This window comes from Ursus maritimus, unplaced genomic scaffold (assembly GCF_017311325.1).
Source record: "Ursus maritimus isolate PB19 unplaced genomic scaffold, ASM1731132v1 scaffold_22, whole genome shotgun sequence".
Lineage (NCBI taxonomy): Eukaryota > Metazoa > Chordata > Mammalia > Carnivora > Ursidae > Ursus > Ursus maritimus.
Window position 1 is genome coordinate 18,747,002 of NW_024424675.1, and position 22,036 is coordinate 18,769,037.

The 22,036-nt window shown below is 52.2% G+C and overlaps 1 protein-coding gene across 1 annotated transcript; it reads right to left on the reverse strand.

Moving 5' to 3' along the window:
- Positions 1–9,538: 9,538 nt before the first annotated feature.
- Positions 9,539–21,658, reverse strand: MAVS (mitochondrial antiviral signaling protein). Its single transcript, XM_040638027.1, has 7 exons — positions 21,581–21,658; positions 18,059–18,247; positions 16,520–16,697; positions 15,181–15,353; positions 14,334–14,490; positions 11,974–12,476; positions 9,539–11,066 (listed from the first exon to the last, which is right to left on the reverse strand). The coding sequence occupies exons 2-7, from the start codon at positions 18,176–18,178 to the stop codon at positions 10,626–10,628; spliced, it is 1,572 nt and encodes a 523-aa protein (XP_040493961.1). The 5' UTR covers positions 18,179–18,247; positions 21,581–21,658; the 3' UTR covers positions 9,539–10,625.
- Between the last annotated feature and the right edge of the window lie 378 nt (positions 21,659–22,036).

Consider the following 22,036-nt stretch of genomic DNA (forward strand, 5'->3'; position numbering starts at 1 on the left):
ATCAGCAAAGGGGAAGCTGTGTAGGGCAAAGTTCAGAGGAAACCAGGCCCAAGCTTTTAAAGTCCTCTCCCAGTAGAGTCACATGGAATACCAAGTCTCAACGCTTAACTAAAAGTTTGTTTTTTTCTTAAATAAAATATTATACATTTTCTACCCTTTTTTTCTTTTTTAAAAATATTTTATTTATTTATTTATTTATTTGAGGAAGAGATAGGAAGAGAGAGCACAAGCAGGGGGGAGAGGGAGAAGCAGGGAGCCCAACGTGGGGCTTGATCCCGGGACTCTGATATCATGACCTGAGTCGAAAGCGGATGCTTAACCAACTGAGCTACCCTGGTGCTGCTCTAGCCTTTTGCTACTTACAAAGTGTGCCATAATGATTAGCCTCATACATACGTTTTTGTTTATTTTTGCCAGTGTATCTTTGGCTTAGATTTCTAGAAATGGGATTGCTGGGCCAAAGAACTCATATATATGTCCTGTTGCAGGTCAGAGCCAACTTCCCCTTCAATAGCAGAAAACTTCTACATTGATACTCCCAATGGCCCCTATGTCCTGTTAAATTGCCCTGTGAGTGCAATTTACAAAAGTGATGGGATATCACTTCCAAGGTTAACTTCTGAAAGACGGTAACTTCTGTTCTGCTCTCACTCTCTCTCTCTGGCTCTTTTCTCCTGCTTGCTCCAATGAAGCTAGACATTATGTTGGGAGCTGCTTTATGGAGAGGCCCACGTGGCAAGGAATGGAGGGTAGCCTCTGGCCAACAGCCGACAAGGAAGTGAAGCCCCCAGAGCAACAATTCAGAGAGAAACCGGATCCTGAAACAACCGCGAGAGTAGTTTGGAGGTGAACCCTCCTCCAGGTTGAGTCCTGAGATGGCTACAGCCCCAGCCAACACTTTGATGGCAACCTCATGAGAGACCCCGAGCCAAAGGACCCAGCGAGCCTGCACCTGAAATCCTAACCCACAGAAACCATGAGATACTAAATGTGCTGTTTGAAGCTATTAAGTTTTGGCATAATTTCTCATATGCAGCATTTGTTAGCAGATACACCTCCACTAGAATTGTGTTATATATACTCTTCTTTAAAAAGATTTATTTATTTATTTATTTATTTATTTATTTATTTATTTATTTAGGGGAGAGAGAGAGTGTGTGTGCAGGGGGAGGATCAGAGGGAAAGGGACAAGCAGACTCTGCGCTAAGCACAGAGCCTGACATGGAGCTGGATCTCACGACCCTGAGATCACGACCTGAGCTGAAATCAAGAGCTGGGTGCTCAACTGACTGAGCCACCCAGGTGCCCAGTGTTATATACGTTCTTAACTGTTAGATGACTATAGGGAGCGTAGACTACTGATGATTCGAGTAATGATGAGGTCAACTGATGAGGCTGGTTGGTCAATGGTCTTGAGTGGCTCTGTGTGGGGCTCGGGCTCTGGCTTTGTCCTGTTCTCCAGGGTGGCTCATCCTGCACATGGTTGGGCAAAAATCAGAAGCTGAGGGTCCTCAATCAACTGAAACAAGGACCAAATCATGTGGATTCTGTATGAACTAAATTCAATTCAACAAAGACCTAGTAAGCTTGGCAACAATACTTTGTGAGGGGCTAGGAGCAGTATATGAGAGTCTAGAGGCTAGGAGACCCTGCACCCCACGGCTATGAACAGAACCTCCAAGAGCCCTCACTCCCAAGCCACCGATGGGATTAAGTTAGGATTATCAAATGGCACAGTACATAGGCTAAGGCAAAGAATAATGTCTCTCAAACTTGCAGGAGAGTGAAGGACATTTTCAATTACTGTTCTTTGTCTTTACTCAAAAAAAGTCTTCTTAGATGAAAGACCTAAATGTGGCACAGGAAACCATCAAAATCCTAGAGGAGACACAGGCAGCAACCCCTTTGACCTGGGATGTAGCAGCTTCTTACTAGGCACATTTCTGGAGGAAAGGGAAAGAAAAGAAAAAATGAACTGTTGGGACTTCATCAAGATAAAAAGCTTCCACACAGAAAAGGAAACAGTCAACAAAACTAAAAGGCAACCTACAGAATGGGAGAAGATATTTGCAAATGACATATCAGATAAAGGGCTAGTATCCAACATCGATAAAGAAATTATCAAACTCAACACCCCCAAAATAAATAATCTAGCTAAAAAATGGGTGGAAGACATGAACAGACATTTCTCCAAAGAAGACATACAAATGGCTAACAGACACATGAAAAAATGCTCAACATCACTCGGCATCAGGGAAATACAAATCAAAACCACAATGAGATACCACCTCACACCTGTTAGAATGGCTAAAGTTAATGACTCGGGAAAGAACAGATGTTGGTGAGGATGTGGAGAAAGGAGAACCCTCTTACATTTTTGGTGGGAAAGAAACTGGTGCAGCCACTCTGGAGAACAGTAAGGAGGCTCCTCAAAAAGTTAAAAATAGAACTACACAGAATGCCTGGGTGGCTCAGTCAGTTAAGCGTCCGACCCTTGATTTCAGCTCAGGTCATGATCTCGGGGTCCTGGGATCAAGCCCCATGTTGGGCTCCACCTTCAGCTCAGAGTCAGCTGGAGATTCTCCCTCTCTCTCTGCTTCCACCCATCCCCACCCCACTCCTGCTCTAAATAAATAAAACCTTTAAAAAAATAGAACTACCTTACAACCCAGCAATTGCACGACTAGGTATGTATCCAAAGGATACAAAAATACTGTTTCAAGGGGTACATGCAGCCCAAGGTTTAAGCAACACTATCAACAATAACCAAATTATGGAAAGAGCCCAAATGTCCATATCGACTGATGAATGGATAAAGAATTGAAGGAGTATTACTCAGCAGTCAAAAAGAATGAAATCTTGCCATTTGCAACAACATGGATGGAACTAGAGGGTATTATGCTAAACAAAATAAGTCCGTCAGAGAAAGACAAATACCATATGATCTCACTCCGATGTGGAATTTAAGAAACAAACCAGATGAACACAGGGGAAGGGAAGGAAAAATAAAATAAGATAAAACCCGAGAGGGAGACAAACCATAAGAGACTCTTAACTACAGAGAACAAACAGGGTTGCTGGAGGGAAGACAGGTGGGGGGATGGGGTAACTAGGTGATGGGCATGGAGGAGGGCGCTTGTTGTGATAGCACGAGGTGTTATATGTAAGTGATGAATCACTAAATTCTACTCCTGAAACCAATACGACACTATATGTTAACTAACTTGAATTTAAATAAAATCTCGGAAGGAAAAAAAGGTCTCCTCAGAAATGTAGTGAGTTCAGGAGTCAGCACCGCCTTTAACAAGATCTCCAAAGGAGTCGTATCTACACGGAAGTTAGAGAAACTCTGGCCTGATAATTTCGTTTGATTTGGGGTTTTAATTTTTTACAGCAAGCGCATTTTCATGTATTACCTGTGTAACTAAAAGATGTTTTAAAGAGACTAGATTAGGGGCGCCTGTGACCGGCTCAGTGGGAAGAGCATGCAGCTCTTGATCTCAGGGTTGTGAGTTGGAGCCCCATGTAGGGTGTAGAGATTACTTAAATAAATAAAAATTTTATTTTTTTTTATTTTTTTTTAAAGGTTTTATTTATTTATTCGACAGAGATAGAGACAGCCAGTGAGAGAGGGAACACAAGCAGGGGGAGTGGGAGAGGAAGAAGAAGCAGGCTCCCAGCCTAGGAGCCTGACGTGGGGCTCGATCCCAGAACGCTGGGATCACGCCCTGAGCCAAAGGCAGACGCTTAACGACTGTGCCACCCAGGCGCCCCGAAATAAAAATTTTAAAATAAAAAAATAAAGAGGCTAGATTATAAAGAAGGTGAAAATTCAAGGGGGGAGATTGGCTGCTGCCAGAGTAGGTGGGTAGGAGTCCACTGAGTCAGTCCAGAAGGTGACAGGCTGCCCCACACCCTGAGAACCGAGGTGCAGGTCTCTGAGTAGAGAACTCCTGACAGTGACGGCAGGAGGGAAAAGGAGGAGAGGTCCTGGACCAGCCGCCTGAATCGAAGGTTCTGTACTGCAGTAGTCTCACTACAGTCATTCATCTGGTCATAGTAGACCCTTATAACTGTAAGCTGAATGAAGGAAATGTCCAAGGATCTTAAGTTCTAGAAGTAATAATAGCAGAATGACGGCAAATGAGTATCCATGGACTCACAGTTCTAAAGATGTCATGACAGCAAGTCGGAAAAGAAGTCATTCTTTTTCAACAATTACCAGTTTCTCTCTTTCCCCATTCCTTTGGACAGGCCTCCTGCAAGAAGCCGATTTCCAGCTGCATGTGATAATGAAAGGATTTTGCCTTCTTCTTATGTTAAATACAAGTGAATTGATTAAATAGAAGACAGTGTCTGATTGCTAGGAAATCAGTGATTCAGATGGTATGGAACGGCACCTGGGAATGGGGCAAGAGAAAACAGGAGGGGGAGGAAGTCCATACAGCAATCCGCGCCAAGGACACTCAAGGGCTGATGGGACTGAGCCTTGGAGGAGGAAGATTTGATATCACTTGGTCCAGCCTCACTGTGGGTCCAGGAGGATAAGGGATGCCAGGAGTTGGCTGTGGACCCAGAACTAGAACCCAGGGCTTCTTCTCCTTCTTTCCCTTCCCCCCACCCCCTGATCTCTCTGCCCGCCTCCACCCTTCTTGCCACAGATCCCTATCTCCTTTCTTAGTACACTTGCCAGTATGTACACGTTACTTCAATAAAAAGTTGTATTTGGTGGGGGCAGGTGCTTTTGGTGCTGTTTTTGCTGTTTTTTATAGAAACAGCATTGCGTTTGTAGAAGAAGCATAGTCAGGATAGGCTTTTGAAATACAGGCAAGGAAATGGGAATTAGCACTGCAGGGTTTGAGGCAAGCCGTGGGAACTTAGGAAGCCTAAGAAATGAGAGGGGTCTAACCAAAGAAGGCTTCCAACAGCAGCTGGGCTTTAAGACAGGCCTTAAAGGAAAAAAGAACCTTGGTGGGTGTCGTAGCTCAGCAAAGACTTGGAGCAGAGCACTCGAACTGTTGGCCTCACCCTCCCAGGCAGGTCCCCAGGCCCCAGGGAGGGAGAGGGAGCTGGAGGAAATAGGTATGTGCCGACCCCCTCCCACTCCAGCAGGGGAGGCCCCCCTCAGAGCCCATACTCTTCCCCCTGAGAGACTGAATATACAAACGGACATGGGCCAGACCATATATGACACTAGAACTCTGACCCCGAACCTCTGCAGGAACCAGCCTGAGAAGCCCAACCACACCCTCTGCAGGGATGGGCCCAGAACAACCAGGACTCAATGTCTGCCAGCTTCTTCCCCGTCCCCACCACTCCCTCTCTCTACCAACTCAGGGCCAACCAGAGAAACCAAATATGCTCCCCAACCAATCACAGAGGTGCCCCTTCTAGTTAGCCAGCCTCTGGCGTCCGGGGTAAACCATCTCCAATCAGAACACACCTGGAGCCTCCCTTCTATCCCACTATGACGCTTTCCCCCTCCCTGCCTTTGAGTCCCTTTCCTGCCAAATGCAAGCTCTGAATGAATAGCCTCTGTTTGTTCTCATTTGGGTGATCTTGCTTTATTTCTGTATCTCCAACAGGGAGTCTGGACACAGACGGAACATCATACTCTACATCCAAATCAGGAGGTAGAGCCGCCCCCCAGAATGTCCCTTCCTGGCTCTATCCCTCCCAAAGGTAGAGAGCCCCACAGCTTCTATACTCATTCTACCCTGGAGAGCCATTTGGGCTGATACCAGTTTGGGGCTATTATAAACAGTGCAGTTAGAAACATTCTTGCACTAAAAAAATAAATAAAAAGAAAAGAAAGACAAGAGAAACGTTCTTGCACATATCTTGGTAAACATAAGCTCTTGTTGCTGTGGTGTTCATACCCAGGAGCGAATTGCTACAGCCTGAGGAAGGCACATGGTCAATGTCAGTAAGATACTGCCGGCTTGGGAACGGTTTTGTCAACTTCTATTCCCCCAAGATGTCTACAAAAGTTTCAGCTGCTCTGTTTTCATCAACACTTGATCTTGTCGGACACTTGCATTGCAGCCTTTCTGGTTGGGTGTCTTTGTAAATTTCTTATTCCCTATAGGCTCTAAGTGTTACTGTTTTCCTGGATTTAGTTATGGTAATTATTAATAGTACATAACTGATTGAAACAACACTTGTGCCTCCTCCCTAACCCCACCCTTGCTTCAGGAACATTCCTTTAGACCACTCACTATTGTATCGGAAACGGTGGGTAGTAGAAGGGGGCCCTTAGAGTGAGGTCTTTACTTTGTTATTCTGTGTCTCTGATGCCTTTCCCAATACTCTGCACACGATAGGTGCAAAATATTATATAAAGACATGAAAGTATGATATGAAAGCCTGTTTGTCTGCACCACACTTCGTGGGCCATTCCGAAGCACTGGAGGGTAAGCAGGGGTCTTACTCATTTTAGGCCTTAGACCTGGCACTGGAGAATCATTTTAGTCCTCTTTAAAACATTTTTAAGTAATCTCTACACCCAACATGGGGCTCAAACCCACAACCCCAAAATCAAGAGTTGCACGTTCCACTGACTGAGCCAGCCAGGTGCCCCATGGAGAATCCTTTAATAAACAATGTTTGCTATACCAAACTGGCCTCTGGAGACCTGGAATTTTAGCTTGTTCCCCCTGCCTTGCCTCACAAAGCCTCAGGCCACACACACACACACACACACACACACACACGTGATAGTCCTATTGTTACAACATCCCTGAGACCATGAGTTATAGTATTGCACATTATTACACTATCATAACATGGGACAGATCTTGGCACACCAGGCAGGAATGTGTTGGTGTGAAATCTCATTTTAAATGGGGTCCCTGGCTCCAGACATGCAATCAGCTGTGGGTCACGAGCGAGTGTAGAAAACATCTAGGTCTGGGGCTCAGGGGTCAGAGGTTTCCCTTCCATTGTCTCCTCTGGTCCTTGCTCCCTCCCGGTCTTGCAGACTAGCTATACATTGGATCACAACAGTGCCCCTTGCATAGGGTTGAGGACTAAGCGAGTTCATCTGTGTAAAGGGCTTAGACCAGCGCCTGGCACACAGCAAGGTATGGGGTAAGCCACAGCCCTGTGTATTACTGTCATTGTCACTAGCAACTGCAGGAGTGCGCAATGCTGGGGGACCGTGCCCGATACCAGGTGCAAGCCTCATAGAGGAAGAAAGCAGAAAAGTGAGCAGAGGGGGAACATGTGATTTTCATCCATGAAGACTAGTCACTTCTAGCACAGATTACACCAGGAATGCCAAACATTGCTTTCCCTGGGGGGGGGGATGGGGGCAATTCATGGAAAGCAAGTCACTTCAAGGCCTGAATGACTCCATTCTAAGAGACTCCTAGAAGAGCAAGAGACATGCTATGGAATTTGTATGTGGCCCAGATAGGTCATTTCTGCCTGCTGGAAGGGCTCTGTCGGAGTCTGGGGAGGCCCCCGATGCAACAGGCGACCTGCCACTGGTCACACCCAAATGTCGCCTCTCTGGGACAGGGGCAGTAGCCAGACCCTCCAAGGAGCTTGTCAATGGAGGCACCCCCTTTGTTCTCCTCTCACTAAGACAGGGACCCAATGCTGCTCACTCTTTGAACTGGTTCAAATGGGATGTCACCCACAGAGGCCAAGCAACTAAGAAGGGAATGCCTAATGCTGCCTTGGGAGGAAAGATAGGGCCTTTATCAAAAAATTCTCCTGGCCAAGTGTGCCCCTTGGCTTTCTGAACCCCTCAGTCTCTTGAGTTACAAAAGGAACCTGTACAGAAAAAGGGGAATTGGGCAGGGATGAACAAGACTGGCCATGAGTCCATAATTATTGAAGCTCGGTGATGGGCATGGGCGGGGGGGGGTCTCTCGTTCTATTTTCTCTTATATATATTTCTCATATACATTTTCTTATGTTCTATTTTGTATTTGAAAGTTTTCCATAATGAACAATGTTTATTGAAAGAAGCTATGACTAACCCAAAGCCTGGCAGGGTAAGGCCGTTTTCTTGATCTCCGACCAGAAATTCTCCCTAAATCCGATGAAATCTGAGTATATCCAGCAAGGAAAGTAAGGTGCGGGTATGGCATTGGTCTGGCTTCGGTAGGTCATCAAACAAGGCCTGTGTTTCTCAGGGGAGAGAAGCCGTGGTGGCTCTTGGGTTTAGAGGGAAATGTTTCAGCAGGAGAGAGAAGGTGGAGAGGGACTGATAAGCATACTTTGACTGCTGTTGAGTCTGCTCCAACCGATTGGGATGGCACTGGGCCTCTGGCCCCACCCCAGCCTTTACCCTGAGGTGAAGTGTGCTCTCCCAAGCCTCTGAGGAGACGTGGCTGGGCCCCATGCTGGGGGCAGTCACCCTCTCTCCCTTCCTGGGGTTTTGGCCTCCATATGGTCCAGGCCATGATGATGAGGGTAACCTGTCTGGTCACCCTCCTACACACGCCCACCTGCAGTCGAAAGCCACACTCCAAACCCAGGATTGCTGAGATCAGACACATCTTATCAACTATCCCAAGCCATCTCCTGGGCACAGGCCTCATGATGCTGGCCAATTCCCAACTCTGCTTGAAGTTGGCATTTTAGAAGCCTTCAGTTGACAACAGCCGAAATAGGGAAGCTGTTCCATGTAGGCCAGATCAGGGCTTCTGGGCGGTGTCAGGTGAAAGGTGCGTGGTAGACCCCTGCATGATTCCTGCACACCTTGCCCGAAGGTGTCTCCCACACGGCTGCTCCCTGTGCTTGAAATCCCACCAGCAAAGCATCCTCCTCTGGGACTACCGATTGCTTTGCAGAGATACTCTTTTCCAAAGCTACCTTGGGACAGTCACACATTAAAACTAGTACCGGTGCATGAATTGTTTACGGACCCGGGTATCTGAGAGTGAGGGAGAGCACAGAGGGCTGGCTAAGAGCAAGGGTGACGGGGACTGGTGCAGACAGCTTGAGTGGGGACCTCTCCTAGTTTCAGGGTGCAGGCTGTTGGGTTCGGAGTGAGGATCGAAAAGAAGTTTAGAGGGAAATGGACATGTCATTCAAGGTAGAGGTCCCTGAAGGCCCCTAGAGCAGTACAAAGCAAGGCTGTAGCAGGCGAAGCAGGGTACAGAACCCACCAGCTGACAGTCTGGGGGGTACCTCCCTAGGGAGCTACTCTTTGTCTCTTGCAGGGCACAGGAATGGAAGTGGCTCCTGCTTCTTGTCCAGAGACAGCTGCCTGGAAAAAACCCATGAAGATATTCCCCAATCCATCTGCCGGGGGAGGGGGGGCCGGGGAGGGCACCCCAACCCTCAGCCTGCAGAGCTGCCCCAGTAGACATGCCTCCTTTCCCACTCCCCAATGACTCAACGCACGGGATGAAGTAGGGTGGGAGGGGAGGCAGTAGGGTCTGAATCTGCCTCGTAAGGTGTAGCTGAGCACTCCAGCCCTTCCATGTTTATAACAACATGTATCCGACCCTTAATAAATGCCAGGAACCATTCTAAGGTTGATGTAGATAAACTCCGTTAATCCTCACAACACTAGGAGATCTATTTTTTTATACACAGAAGTTTTACTATACATCCCCATTTTACAGCTGAGGAAATGGAGGCACAGAGAGGTTAATCAAGAGCACACAGTGACAGGGCACAGAGCGAGTGCAAGTTAAGAGTGGGGTCCAGGCCTAGGCCACCCTACACTACAGAGTAGGACCCTTGCCCACTGGGCACTCTGCCTCTTACACCCTCATGTCCACCAGGCGGCACAGGGGAGAGGTACGGGAAGCTGTCAGTGTTTACCAACTCTGGGTCAGGCACTTGACAAACACTTGTGTGCTTCGATCTCAGAAGAACCCAGTGGAGATGAGCCATGATACTCACTGTCCATGTGGGGAAGCAAGGCCAGAGAAGTCTGATCATCTGCCAAGGCCACACAGCCCAGGAAGGGGTGGAGCTGAAATCCAAACCTCGGTCTGAGCTCAGCCTGGCAGGCCTCTCCCCCCCAAATCCCCGCCCTCTTCCCACCCAGCTAAAGAGCATGGAGACCAGAAGGGAAGGAAAAGGAAGAGGGGGTGAGAAGGCTACAGAGGGGCTTCAGAGGCAGTCCTTAGCCTAGCAGCTGTTTTACATTCCCCAGGGTCCAGGAGATGTCCAGACCTCTTCCACTTCTTGAGGGACCTCAAGCAGCATGTCCCTGGAAATGGTCCACCCTGATGCTCCTGGAGCAACAGCTGGGTTTTTGGGGTCTGGAGCAAGGTCCTGTGGGGTCCCCCACCCTGCTGCACATCTGCTAGCCACCAGGCACCAGGGCAGGATGGGGGCAGTGCCGACCTCCTGCACGATCCAGCGGCACCTCCTGATCGGACGTGGACAAATGGGTACACAGCCCGGATGGGGGTACCTCACCTCCTCCCGAGAACAAAGGTGGCAGCCCAGATTGCAGGGTAGGCGAGGTCTGGAGCACATGGGGAGGGCATGAGTTGGGACAGAAATCTGGCCTGAGGCCCCCTGGCTCCCCTCTGACCCAGGCTCCACCAGCGCCACCAAAGGGACAAGGCAGGAAGACAGCACAGTCCGTGCTTGGGCTGGATGTCCCACGGGGAAGAGAGCAGATCCATGGCAGAGAGGGCCCGGGGACGTCACTGGAGCAGGCGCCGCCTGTATAGCACGGTCAGGAGCACGGCCAGGAGCGCCCCAGCGGCGGCTGCCCCGAGCCACGGAGCCCAGAGGCTGGCCTGGGTGTACTCCTCCTCCACCAGGGGCTGCAGGGCAGCACGTGGCCCAGGATTACCCTCCAGCAGGTCGACGCTGGGATCCTGGGTCACTTGGATCCTAATGGAATCCACCGACTGGTACTCGTTCTCCTCTGGGGCATTGTCAGGCCCTGCGTCCACGGACTTGCTGTAGCTGAGGGCCAGGTCCGCAGAGCAGCCCGAGAATGGCTCACTGTCCACCCGTGAGGCCAGCCCGCCTGGCTTGCTCAGCTCCAACTCAGAGCTCCAGCCAGCAGAGCTGGGGTCTAGCCCAGGCAAGCTGTCTCTGGTGGAGACGCCGGTGGGCACTGGGGCCGCTGAAATCTCCTGGGAAAGAAAGGAGGGGCTGGGTATGGCCGCCCAAGGTGGGTGGCCCCATTCCCAGCCAGGGCATGAACTAGCATCCCAACCCTCTAATTCACAGCCCATAGTCCAGGGAGGAAGCCGCCCCCTCTTGGAGACTCATCCCATTGATGGTGCAGGAGGGCAGTGGGGAAGGAGGGGACTGAGGCTCTGCCACAGCATCAGTGTGACTTCCTCCAAGGCACCCCTCTCGCTGTTCACTGGCCTGCCTATGTGCTCACCCCACCCCCCTGGAGCCCTTGGTGGTTGTGGCCCCATCCTACTTTGACACTCTGCCTGGGCTGAGGGCCATGGAGCAGCCACAGGGTCAGAGGCCTGGCCATGTGCCTAAAGGGTCCCCTGGACTCGGTTCCTCCAGCAGACAGCAGCAGCAGGGCTGCATGTGCAGACCCCGAGGGGGCAGCCGTGGCAGACTGCGTCGGTGTGCCTACCTCAGGCTGGTTAATCCCACCTAAGACGGCTGTCTGTAAAGCCCAGGTCACGGAGGGGCAGACTGGATCTCCCGGGGTTAAAGAGCAAGGCGCTGAGGCAGACAGGCCACCCTGCTCTACTGCTCACTGATTCCGTCTCACACGGCACTGCTGAGCTTTACGGGGAACAGTGAGCTCTAAATGGGCTGAGGCACATGACCAGTGGGGGTGGCCACGATACCCAACCCCCGAGGCATCCGCACATGAGAGCTCAGATGATTACTATCGCTCTCACAGTCATGGTGTGGGGTCCGGATGAGGCTAAATCTCAGGTTTCCCTGCACCCTGAGAAGCAGCCCTGGGACAGCCCAGGCTGGAGATAGAATGGGGACTGGAAAGGGTCCAAGGACAGGGCTACAGGGGAAAAGCCTGGATCACTGCTAGAAGGGGCAAAGACTCACCCCCGAGGGTATGTTGCTCCCGGTAGCAGGCACTGTGCTGGCGGGCAGCTTGCTGGTCACTGTGCTCGCGGACGTCCTTTGCTCCGGCACCAAACCAGCAGGCATTCTGGGTGGCGCTGCGCCCGCACGTACTGAGTTGATGGGCAGTTTGGACGGTGGCAGACTCGTGAGCACGTGGGTGGCCACAGCACCAGAGGGTTTTGAGGTGGCAGGCAACTTGGAAGGCACCGTTCTGTCAAATGCAGCGTTGGCAGGCACCCTGGAGGGAGCTGTGCTGATGGGCAATGAGCTGCTGCCCCCACTGGGGCAGACGCTAGCCTCACCGTGGTCGCCAGCACCCCGTGCACAGGCCGAGCCAGGCGAGGAGGAGGAGGTGCCAGGAGACAGAGCTGACACGGAGGGTGCAGGCAAACGGCTTGCCCTGGGGATGGAGCGGGTCAGGGGCTGGAAGGAGACAGTTGGAGACACAGGCCCACGGGGTGAGGTGAGGCTGGAGGCCACGCCTGCAGGTGGCAAAATAAAGGGGAAACACAAACCACAGGACCATTACCCTAAAGTCACAGTCACTCTGGGACCAGATGGCTGAAGAAGGGCCTCTGTGCCCCAGCTGAAGTCCCTGCTGCATCCAGGCCTCCTAACTTCCTACCCAGGGAGGCTCCACAGTCCCTTTGGTCATTGCGCCCAGGCCCGAGCGTCCAACAGCTGCAGACACATCCTCGGTCCTATCTATCCCTAGTCCTAGACCTAAAGCTGAATCTGTTCTCTCATAAGAGTGAAATGATCCCTCCTCCAACAGCATCTAGGAGCTTAAAGATCATTCATTGCCCTTTGCTCTTTCTCCTGCCTGGGATACCCCCCTTTTCTCCTGTGTCTGCTCCTTAGCTTGGGGAAATTCTGGATGCTCCCCTCTCTGCCACCTTCCCCACCTCCCCCAGCAGGAGCGATCCTGCAGCAGGCGGAAGAGCTCACAGCCATACGGCACCAGAGGTCCAGCCAGCCACCTGTGTGTGCAAATCTCCTGGGAGGCCTATGGACTCGGGGGGGAAGTGGGGTGCAGGGACGAAGCCACCCCTGAGACGACGGCCTGAACTGGGGCAAGCAGGAGGGAGCAGGTGGTGATAGTCCACAAAGGCATTCCCCATGGAACTCTGAGAACACACCTGCCAGGCCATACGGCTGACAAAGGCCAAGAGTCCTTCTGATGTACCACCCCGCGCCCCCCAAATCTAACACACCACAAAATCTTGTGGGACCTGCGTCCATGCACGCACTAAAATCTAAGTGCCCTTTGCCTCCCTGGTCCATAGCAGCATTTTCTGAAAGGTGTTCTATGGCAAGCTGACATTGCAAAGTATAAATGGGTGCTTGGGGAAGAGTTCTGGGGTGACAGGAGTGTAGGGCACTAAGATGGCTTCTCTGAGCCTTTAACTGTACATGTGCCTTGTGGCTGTCCCTGGGGCACCAAAGACGGGGCAGGCCATAGTGTTCCACAGAACACAGTTTGGGAAATAACAACGCAAAAAAATGCCAGTCTGCGAGGTCAGAGTGGACAGCTCTATGTTCCTGAGGGGGAGCGCTGAGATCTGGTGTGGGGGTCCAGGCCCTTACCTGATAAAAATCATACTTCCTCTGGGGGCTGAGAAGTGTTAGTGATTCACTGGGAGCTAGAGCCCCATTTGCAGTAGGCCAGTGCCTGAGGGCTCCCCTGCCAGTAGGTGGCCCAGGCCTTCTGCACTGTCCTCCATGTCCGGAGAACCTCTGCAGAGTCAGTCCTCTTCCCCTAGCTGTATCCACACCCTCTGCAATGTGACTGTCAGTCCTCTCACCTAGGGATGGAGTCTGTCTGCCTACTCCTCGACTCTGCACTGGCCTCGTGACTCGCTTCGGCCCTCAGAATGAGGCAGGAGGAACGCTGCCAGCCTTGAGCCTTTGCCCCAGGAGTCCGCTCCCTCAGAATTCTGCTCAGCTGCCATGAAATAGACTTGTCTGGTGAAGGACGAGAACTCGCTGAAGAGAACCAAGTGCCCCAGCCAGCAGGCATAAGCAGAGCTCATGCGTGCGTGCAACAGCGGGTACCCAAGAGGGAGCTCGGCCAAGATCTGAGGAACTACCTGAACAAGCCCAAACTGCTGACCCACAGAATCAGGAGCTCAATAGTCATATCTTAAGCTGCTACATGTTGGAACAGTTTGTTACATAGACAATACAGAGACGCCCTCTAAGGAACTGGGTTGCTCCCTGAGGTAAACTCCCTTTATTCCCACACTTGCCTCCTGTCCAAGGAAGCCAGAGGGGCAACTCTAGTCTTCACCCTCACTGGGAGGCTGGAGAGGCCCTAGAGCTCAAGATTCCACACACACCTGCTGTGCGGGCACTGCCCAGTTCTGTGTCGTGCTCTTGATGTCCACTGGAAGTCAGAGGGCTGAAGGCCGCCATGTCAGAGGAGGGCTCCAGGGGGCTGGTTGGCCTCCTCAGGACAGCCCCAGACTGGGGCATCTGTGGGACTCTCCTTGAACTCTGCAAGAGGGAAAATATAAATGAGACAGTTGCTTCTTCCAGAAGTGGGCCTCTCCTATAGGCCTCAGCCCATGCCACAGAGCATAGAAACCAAGGAAACCCCTTGCCCTGGCTTTGGTCATTGCCAGGCCCTGTCTACAGAAACCTACCTTACAGAAATTCACACCATCCCATGGGGAGTCTCTATGCATCTGCCTTGCCCTATAAAAGGTCCCCTCTCTGAGGCTACAGCACACACTCCTTTCTTGGGCTTCAAGTTTACGGTCTAACAACTCCTGGACCTCCCACTGCCTGTTCATCACATCCCAACAGAATTAGTAATTCTCCCCCCCAACTTGACTTTACTGGCAATAATTACTCCAACCACCCCATTATCTCCTGCTTCCCCAGTATCCTTTCACTGGTCACTCCCTGGTCCCTCGATCTAGTTCACATCTCATCACGTGAACCACTGCAAGACCACAAAACTGTGACCTCACAGCTGGTTGATAAGAGGGTTGAGGGCTGCCACAGGGTAAAGGCCCAGTCAGCAGTCTGAAAGCTGGTTTGGAGCCTACCTTCACTGAGGGAGCCCTGAGGTTCTGAGCCAAGATTAGGCATGATTTGTGGTGGGGACAGAAGAAAGTTTCTAGAAGTTGGGCAGACAGGAACACAAAAGCAGGGGACCCAAAGTAGATTGTGAGGACGCACCTCTTCCAGGGACTCTGGTGGCTGGGTTTCCTGGACAGACATGGGGAAACTTGGCTCCTCCTCTCTATAGCCGTTGTGGGGGGCACTGGGGGCCACAGCAGGTCTGGAGGGCCGTGGAACCTCAGCAGGAACGACCTGTGGCTCCACTGGGGCTGGAGGCCGGTTCTGGACACCTAGAGGACGAACAGTGATGTCAAGGGGGACTCAGGGGTGCTCCCAGTGACGGAAGAGGCCTGGGTGTTCCTGGCCCCCCCGGTCAATGACTGTCAGTCCCCACAGCTCCCAAAGTTATCCTGATGTAGGATGTACTTAGAAGAGAAGATTCACTGAGTGGGAGGTGGTAACAGGAGGGAGAGAGGAGGTAGGGAGGACAAGAACAAGGAGAGGTAGGAGTGGAGCATTGCGGGGGAGCATGTGGGGCACCTCACAAGCCTCTCACCACCCAGACTGGGTCAGCAGTCACGACTTCTCTGTCCCCCGGCATTCTGGAACCCAGTGGCTTCCTCCTCCTCCTTGTGGGTGGCCGTCACCACTAACTGACCCCTCAGAAAGAAGGAAGGAAGGAAGGGAGAGGGAGGGAGGGAAAAAAGAAAGCAAGCAAACAGGAGGCTATTCTAAGGCTGTAAATCTGAGCATGGTCTCAGGAGTTGTCTCTAGTCTGAAACATAAATAAGACTGGCTTGAATTTTCTTCCTGTTTTGACCCCTCAGACCTGACCTCACTAGACCCCTCTGGGCACTTGGCCTGGCAGGGAGCATTGAGAGGGAGCTGAGGAGTAACTGGGCAGCCAGGGTGAGGGACCAAGAAGCCTCCAGGGGAAGCTAGGGGGAGAGGAAGAGATGAGGGAAAGGAAGGAAGGAACCTATGAGGAAGAAAGAGGAGACGGCAAAAGGAGGAGAAAAGAGAAGTGCAGAGAAGAGGGTAAACTGAGGGAGAGACAGGAGGAAGTGGAAAAGAGGTGGGACAAAAATTAGAGCCACAAAAATTAGAGGAAGCCCTATTTGCTGAGCACATGGGAGGTGTCCAGTCCCAGCTAAGCACTCAACACGCTCCCCGTCATGCTGTGGTATCCACCACAGTCCTACGACGTAGATGTCTGCCCATTAGTCCCATCTTATAAAGAAGACTGAGGCTTAGAGAAATTAAGGGACTTAGCCAAAGGGACATGGTCAGCAAGAGGCTAAGCTGTGATCTACACCCAGGTTTTTCTACTGCCCAGGGCTGGTGGGAGGGAGAGTGACAGAGGGAGGCAGGAGGTACAGGGGTGAGGGGACAGGCTGAATGGAGGTGAGGGGAGCCGACAGGGGTTCCATGAGGAGGGCCAGGGCAGGAAGCTCACCGGGGGGCAGGTTGCTCTGGTAGACCCGGGCCACTTCATCGGCGAGATCCACCAGCTCACAGGCCCTCAGCGCTTTGATGAGGGCCTCCACCCAGCCGATCCGCCGCCGAAGGCTGTTGAAGAGCTCCCAGAGGGTGCCGTGGTTCCCAGAGAGCTGGAAAGACGCCCGCAGTCGGTCCTGGAAGACACAGCCAGCTGCCCTGCTCAAGCCAGGTGGCCCTGGCCCCTTCCCCTCTCAGGAGGGCACAGCTGCAGAGAGAGGCTCCAAGTAGCCAAAGAGCGAGGCAGCCATCTGAAACTAGGTCAGAGCCCAGGACAAGGCCAGTGTTTGGGCACAAGTTTAAACGTGGTAACCAGGAAATAGGCTCTTACCGTGTGCCAGGCCCTGTGCTCAGGATGCTGCGAGAATTATCTCATTTAATGCTACTGCCCCTACTTTACTGGTCAGGAAACTGAGGTTTAATAGAAATAAGGCAACAAAGATCCTACAGACAGATCCCAGTTAGTCCATCACCAAAGCCTGGGGTTGTGTTTATCTAGCCCCGAGGGCAAAAAGAAAGGGTTTGGATTAGCAGAGGAGGAAAGGGTATAGAGGGAACAAAAGATGAAAAGGAGGCAAAAAGGGCAGAGAGAGGAGGCCAGCTCTAAGAATCAGGAGGACCGGGTGCTGGGAGATTCTGATAAGGAATCAGGGCGGCAGAGGTCCTCCACTGAATTCCCACATACAGACGGACAATCAGACGGCAGAAACGAAAACCCACAGGAAACATTTCCTGCAGAGCGAGTCACGAGGCATCCCCACAAGCCCCCAAATACAAGGGAGAGGGGCTGGATCCCGTCAACCACAGGCCTGCGCTGGTGCCATCTGAGAGCAGCAGAAACTGGGAGGCGGCCAGCCCCACTTCACGTGGGGCCACAGCCAGTTCTGAGAGGCTAGAGAGGTCTGGCTCCCGTGATCTCTCAAAACTGAGCCCTGGGGGGCGCCTGGGTGGCACACCGGTTAAGCGTCTGCCTTTGGCTCAGGGCGTGATCCCGGCGTTATGGGATCGAGCCCCATATCAGGCTCCTCCGCTATGAGCCTGCTTCTTCCTCTCCCACTCCCCCTGCTTGTGTTCCCTCTCTTGCTGGCTGTCTCTCTCTCTGTCAAATAAATAAATAAAATCTTTAAAAAAAAAAAACAACTGAGCCCTGGGCTCCCTGTCAGGACAGGGTCCCATGACAAGGGGAATGGAGGCAACACTGAGCAGGAACAATGACAAGAGAGACGAAGTCAAGGAAGGTCCCTATGGGAGCATGTGAGGGGACCCAAGTCCAGCAATCTCAGCCAGCCAGCCAGCCTAGTTCTTAGCACTACACCGTATGGACGCGAGAGGGAGCTCAGCCACGAGGGAAAGGCCAGCCTGAAGTTAGAGAAATGTCAAGGTCAAGAAGCAGGGTGCAGGTGACGAGAAGGAAGGAGTTGGTCCTGGCTTTGGGGCAAAGCTCTGAACCCCGCAGCCCTGCCCCAAGTCAGTGGTGGGCTGTCGTGCCCCAGCTCACCTGGTCACTTGTCGTAAGGCAGGACAGGTAAGGCAGGATCTCCGGAACATGAACGCGGTCAACAAAATTGCTGAAATGGTGGCGGATATACTCGTAAGTTTTATCCTCGGCAAGCTTCATCGCTGTCCAGGCTCTGAAGTGACAGAGGGCTCTGGCCCATAAAAGGACTGACGGAGAGGGACAGAAAGACTGGAAGAAAACACACCACATAGGGCAACACAGTTGGGAGTGGGTTCGGACAAAAGGCAACAACTCCTTTCTTTCTCAACTCTCTGGAATGCTTGTTTCTTTCTTTAATTGTCCAATTTTATTACTGCCTGAGTCCCAGAGGCCCTCAATAAATTTGCTTAAAAATGAATTGATGACCAAAAGAAATCAGATCCAGATCTAGGCCCCATTTCTGCCCTACAGGTTGGCCAGTGTTGGGGAGAGTTCTGTTCCCTGCCATTGTCCCAAGGTCTGTATGTGCCCCTAGCCACTGATAGCAAGAGGGCTCCATCAAGAGGTGCTGCTTCTTTGGGGTGTACTAGAAAAAAAAAATCCCAAAATAATAATAGGATCATCCCACTTTAAAGGTGAAGAAAATGAAGTACCAAGAAATTAAGGGGCTTGGTTGTTAGTGAAAGAGCAAACAACAGAGGTCTTCAGGCTCCAGGATCAGATTCTTTCTAGAACATAACTGCAAGCCCACCATTAAAGCTTGCCTCGCACACGTTCTTAGGGTAGGAGGCTGGTTCCACTCACTGTGTGATCTGGGGCAAATTATCAGTCTTTTACACGTTTCTCTTCACCCCTAAAATGGCTTGTTTTGACAATACAATAGTTCAACCACACGAGCTTGACATTTACAAGTGCCTCAATTACTAGCAATTGCTACTAGTTGCTTAGGGAGCACTTACCACAATTTGCAATTATAGATGGGGTTGTCTGCGAGTTTCTTACCTGCCCCCCCCCTCAGGGAGAGCTGCAGGGAATAAGAGGGACAAGATCCCTGCCATCATCCAATTTATCTTCTATTGGGGTGGGACAGATAACAAATCAGTAAACATATACATAAATAAGAATCCCAGATATTAGTCAAGGTTATAAAGAAAATAAAGCAGGGTAATGAGACAGAACCCCTGGAGAAGGGCACATTGCATGGATGGAGGTGGTCAGGGAAGTTTTTTTGAACTGGTGACATCTGAGCTGTGGCATTCTGGGCTGCGACAAGATCAGCATTTTGGGAGCGGGGAGCACAGCAAATTAGAAGTCCTAAGGTGGAAATGAGCTTGGTGTGTTTGAAGAACAGAAAGCAGGTCTGGGTGGTCCAGGTTTAGAAAGCTAGAGGGAGGGGCAGAGATGAAGATCAAGGAGGTTAGGAGGGGTGGCTCATGTGGGGTGTTGCAGGAAAGGACTTTGGGGGTTGTTTTTTTTTTTTTTTTGGAGTGAAATGGAAAGTCATCAGGGGGTTCTGAGCAGGGAAGGGAGAGGATTTGACTTATGTTAAAGACCTCCTGGGTAGCTGTGAGGACCTGGACTGTGGAGGGGCCAGGATGGAAGCAGGAAGACAAATCAGGAGGCTAACGGAAGGGGCCGTAGGATGGGTATGGTCAGAATATTGCCCATGGAGGTGGTGAGAGATGGTTGGATTCCTGGTGTGTCGTGCATGTGGGAAGTGAGGAAGTGAGAAGAATCAAGGACGATTCCTCAGGTGCTGGGTGGATGGATGCTGCCATTTAGGCAGGCCACAGAATCTGGTGGAGAAGCTGTGCTACAGAGAGGACTTCAAGCTCCATTTTGAACAAGTGAAGCTTGAGAAGCTATGACATGTGCAAGTGGGTTTTCTGGGAAGGAAGGGGTCAGAAGAAGGAGGGCCAGGCTGGAGCAAAAATGTAGGTGTCCGGCTTGGGTGGGGCTCTAGGAGACAGTGCTGCAGAGCCTCATAGCCTCACGCTGCATGCCTTGCTTTGCCAGCCACCAGGTGCAATACTCCTGCTGGGGTAAGCGTTAAGGACAGAGGTCAAGAGGATCAAGGAGATGGGGGGGGGGGTGTCCTCTGAGTCTTCAGGAGATGAGCAAAGAACAACTCTGAGGTGGCTAAATGATCCTCTTCTCCTTCTCTTCCATGGCATCCAGGGAGGTACCAGGAGAGAGTCAGGTAATATGTTCTTCTGCATCTGAGCCTCACCCCTTAAGCACAAGAGTTTGGGAAGTATGGGGGTGCCTGGGTGGCTCAGTCAGTTAAGTGTCTGCCTTTGGCTCAAGTCATGATTCCAGGGTCCTGGGATCAAGTCCTGCATCGGGCTCCTTGCTCAGTGGGTTCTCCCTCTGCCTGCTGCTCCCCTGGCTTGTGCGCTCTCTCTCTCTCTCTGACAAATAAATAAATAAATAAATAAAATCTTTAGAAAGGGGGGCGGTTGGGGGGTTGAGAAGTATAACATGCTCCAACCAAAAAGAAAGGAAGCCCATTATTAGTTCACATTTATTCACGGTCCACTATAGGCAGGCACACCCTAAATTTCTTTCATTTAGGAGAGGAGAAATGATCCCAGGTTGCACAAGCAGACCAGTGGTCCTGAAAGGATTCGAACCCAGGACTTGCTGCTTCATTGCAGCTCACCATAACACCTTGCAGAACATAGGGGCTGCTGCAGCAAGTGAAACTCACAGCCCCAGAGGGACCAAGGCCACAGCTTGGGTGAGGGGAGTCGCGGGATAAGGGAGCGCCTGGGAGGCTGAAACACTAAGTCCCTTCTCTTGAACAAACTGCAGATCGTTCAGATAAGGCTGAGTGCATTCCTTCTACTGGGTCGCTGACTGTCCTTCCAGAAGTTTTTGAGATTCCACAGTATGCATAAGGGAACGTCGTTTTTTGTTTTTGGGTTTGTTTTTTGTTTTCAGTGTTTTCCGAGCACCTCCTTCCGGTCTCCGAGAAGGGCGGATCGACCTGCGAGGAGAGCAGTCTACCCGAATGCCCCGGAGGCTCTGAGCGCGTCCCGGAAAGAAATAACCACCCGGTTGAAAGGGGCGAGGCCTCACTGATTTGGCTCGGCTTCCTGGATGGGACCAGGACCAGGCCCGCGGAGGGAGGGAGGCTGTTCTGAGCAGGTGTCACCACCGAGAACTGTCAGGGCCCCCGGGAGGACGGCAGCCCTGGACCTCTAGGCGCTGCCGCGGCTCTGGGCGGTTGGTGCACCCCGGCTAGGCCTCGCCCCGGGGTCACCCTCCGCCTGCGGGGGGCCGGAGGAGCTCCGCAGCCGGCGCCTGTCTCCTTCCCGCCCAACCTCTCCTCCAGCCGGAGCAGACGCCCCGCGCCACCCCGGGGCTGGCTGAGGCTCGTTGGAGTCCTCGCTGCCGCGAACTGCGCGTGCTTTAGGACACGCTCTTCCCCAGCCCCGCGCACCCAGTCCGGTCCCCGGACCCCCGTGCGCCCCGGCGGACTCCGAGTCCCCCTCGGCTCTTGCCGCCGGTGGCTACCTGTGCGAAAGGGATCCGCGCGCCCTGAGCGGACGGGCAGAGAGCTCCGGGCGGCTAACTTACCTCGGGTAGCCACCACGCAGCGACCAGCAGACCTCCGCCGACACTCCGGAACCCTCCCCCACTGGGAGGGGGCGCGGCGGGAGGGGCGGGGCCGTGCGCCCATTGGCCACACGGCTGGGGGGGGGCTTCGCGGCCCGCCCCATTGCTGGGCAGCGGGGGCGGGCGCTTGGCCTTGGCTCAGGGGCCTGGACACGCTGGACCGGCGCTCCCGGACCGACCTAGGTTCCTACTGGGGCGCAGAGGATCAGATTATTTTCTTTCCTTGTTTGTCTCGAGCAACGTCCAGGGTAAATCCAGAATTTGGCTAGAATCCAAGTGGATGGCCGACCTCGGAGTCCGTGGTCGGCTGGGTCCCCATGCTGCCTACGCCAAGCAATCACTCCTCCCGCCCAGTAATTTGAGGGAGGAGGGTCTTTATGTCATTTGTACCTGGGCACCCAGGACCTGGCACACAGT